This window comes from Penaeus monodon, chromosome 22 (assembly GCF_015228065.2).
Source record: "Penaeus monodon isolate SGIC_2016 chromosome 22, NSTDA_Pmon_1, whole genome shotgun sequence".
NCBI lineage: Eukaryota > Metazoa > Arthropoda > Malacostraca > Decapoda > Penaeidae > Penaeus > Penaeus monodon.
Genome location: NC_051407.1, coordinates 20,645,377 through 20,646,398, shown reverse-complemented (window position 1 = coordinate 20,646,398; position 1,022 = coordinate 20,645,377). Strand labels below are relative to the sequence as shown.

At 45.1% G+C, this 1,022-nt stretch overlaps 1 protein-coding gene across 1 annotated transcript in view; it reads right to left on the bottom strand.

Annotated features, from left to right (window-relative positions):
* Nucleotides 1-214, bottom strand: part of LOC119587353 (extensin-like) — a 21,076-nt gene extending 20,862 nt beyond the window's left edge. Inside the window, exon 1 of the mRNA XM_037936098.1 lies at nucleotides 79-214. Coding sequence (XP_037792026.1) covers nucleotides 79-214 — 136 coding nt within the window. The remainder of the gene's footprint in view (nucleotides 1-78) is intronic.
* Nucleotides 215-1,022: the final 808 nt, after the last annotated feature.

Genomic DNA, 1,022 nt, shown 5'->3' with positions numbered 1-1,022 from the left:
TAGCAGGAGACACGTCTTGAGTACCCAACATGTCTTCAACGAAAACGAAAGTTGTAACATTCGCTTTTGTTCGTTTACGCCTCCCTTTAACTGGCCGTTTGCGCTTCTCGACAGTCACTGGTCTGATTGGCCTTCTGTCCGCAGGGTCGTGCCGGTGACCCAAGGCCTCATCACCGGCGACTATTTGTTCGAGAAACGTCTTCAGGATTTGCATTCCTCCCCTGAATCTGCATCTTTCCTCTTCTTTATCTGCACAGAAGGATTGGTTCTTTTCGCCAGCTGATCTGATCTTCGTACTGGGATTGGTTCTCATCACCATCTCTTCCGATCTTTGTGGCGGGATTAGTTCTCGTCACGAGTTCATCTTCGACCAAAAGCTTGATATCCGTCGCGAGGAAAGCTTCCCGAGCCCCGTTCCGCCCTTCCTCGTGGGGAGCACTGCGTGCAGGTTTCTTTGACGCCGCTACAGAACCGACTGACATTTTCTCCGTTAATGGAGATTGACGATCTGTCATACGAGTGTTAGCACTGATGTTTCCCGCGAAAACGGATTAACCCTTTCAAATCACAGACTTCTGGGTTACTGTTTCTGTCTCTCTTAAAGACGACGTAATCCCGTTAAATTGCACTGTAAAAAATATCATCAACACAAGCCATCACATTTAAACATCCTGTATGAGTATATAAGTATATACTGTTGTTTCGATGTCCTATGTATGTGAAACATTAATACAATATATACATATGCCCACAGTTATCCCACAGCACATCATCACCTTAGCCTTCTTCAGTATTAATGAGGTGCCACGCAAGTGCAAGCAAAGCAATGACATCAAAACTCTTCCTCAGCTCTACCTGACGAAGAAGTGTTTCCTCCGTCGAACTTCTGCACTAATTGCAAGCACCGAAGTGAAGATCCTAGTCGGATGGACGGCATTGGGATTCGAATGATCGGTGCGTTATCCAATGAGTAATCCGTGTGTATTATGTATGTATACCAGCATATATGTGTATATATATTA